At 55.2% G+C, this 1506-nt stretch overlaps 1 protein-coding gene across 1 annotated transcript; it reads right to left on the bottom strand.

Annotated features, from left to right (window-relative positions):
* Positions 1–200: 200 nt before the first annotated feature.
* GUITHDRAFT_121975 (hypothetical protein) lies at positions 201–1036 on the bottom strand (the record flags this gene model as incomplete). The annotated part of the gene is made up of 4 exons (XM_005818763.1): positions 201–251; positions 309–354; positions 531–694; positions 851–1036. 4 exons carry the CDS (start codon positions 1034–1036, stop codon positions 201–203), a joined length of 447 nt encoding a protein of 148 aa, XP_005818820.1.
* Positions 1037–1506: the final 470 nt, after the last annotated feature.

Here is a 1506-nt window from a genome sequence, read left to right as displayed (position 1 = left end):
CGAGCGAGCAATCAGCAACGACCAACACTCCTCCCTCTCCTTACAAGTCTTTGCTACGGAGATCATTGTCGTCGGATGCTCCTCCTCTTCCTCCTGTGGGAATTTTTCAACATTCCCACATGTTATGAAGCATTACAACGAAAAACGCGTCCATGATACAATGACATCAACATCACTCTACAACCAACACCATCAACACATCACATGTATACCTTCTTCACGTTCTCCTGCTCGGATTGATTTTGCTTCTTCTTCATAACATCATGTCAATCGTTTCTTGCTCCAATGCGCTCAACTGCGTCGCTGACCTGCATTGCCTGCAGGCGGTTCTTGCAGATCTCGATCGGATACAAGCTGCAGGGCAAGTAGAGGAGGAGGAGAAAGGTCAGAGCGCAAACAGGAGGGAGAGGAGGAGGAGGAGGGTCAGAGCGCGAGCAGGAGGGAGGAGGAGGAGTGGATGGAGAAGGATCGAGAGATTACCATGACGAAGAGAAGGCGCCACCACAGGCTGCTGAGAGCGCCTCTGTAACCAGACATCGTCTTCGTCCTCCTCGTCCTCGTCCTCGTCCTCGTCCTCGTCCTCGTCCTCGTCCTCTTCGTCCTCCTCGTCCTTCTCCTCCTCCTTGGTTTCTACTTCCTCCTCGCCCTCGTCCTGGTCTTTGCCATTCTTGTCCTCGTCATCCTCCTCCTCCATCTGTCATCTCCCTTTTCTTCTTCCTTTGTTGGAATCATCAATCTAAACGATTATCGACTCCATCGCCCTCTGCCTCCTGGTTCTCCTCCCGTGCTCTTTTCCTCCACATACTCGTTCTCCTCCTCCTCCTCATGATGATCGATATCTCGTCCTCACCATCATAATCTCCACCTCCATCTTCATCACTATCACCATCATCATCATCATCATCATCATCATCATCATCATCATCATCATCATCATCTCCATCTTCATCACTATCACCATCATCTTCACCATCATCTTCGTCATCACCATCACCATCATCATCTCCATCTCCATCGCCATCGCCATGATCATCATGATCATCCATTCACAATATCCTTCATTCTCTGCGAAATACCTTCAATCGCTTCTGTAGAATTGCTCGCCATGCTAACAGCAACAACCTGCGCTCATGATGTCATCGCAAGCCCTACTCCTCCCATCATCAAGTTCTTGCTCCCTGCTCACCGCATTTCATCCCTCCCTCTCTGTCCTCCTGTCCCCTTCCCCATCCCCTTCTCTCTCTCGCAGCCCCACCCCCCCCCCGCCCGCCCCGTCCCCTCCCTGCTGCCTGCCGGCCTGCCCTCGCTCCCCTCGTCCCCGTCCCGTCCCCGTTCCCCCGTTCCCCCGTTCCCCGTTCCCCCGTTCCCCGTTCCCCCCGTTCCCCCCGTTCCCCCGTTCCCCCCGTTCCCCCCGTCCCCGTTCCCGTCCCGTCCCCGTCCCGTTCCCCCGTCCCGTCCCGTCCCGTCCCGTCCCGTCCCGTCCCGTCCCGTCCCGTCCCGTCCCGT

The sequence above is a fragment of the Guillardia theta genome, assembly GCF_000315625.1.
Source record: "Guillardia theta CCMP2712 unplaced genomic scaffold GUITHscaffold_270, whole genome shotgun sequence".
Classification (NCBI taxonomy): Eukaryota; class Cryptophyceae; order Pyrenomonadales; family Geminigeraceae; genus Guillardia; species Guillardia theta.
Note: the sequence above shows the minus strand (reverse complement) of the source record. Positions and strands in the feature narration are given on the sequence as shown.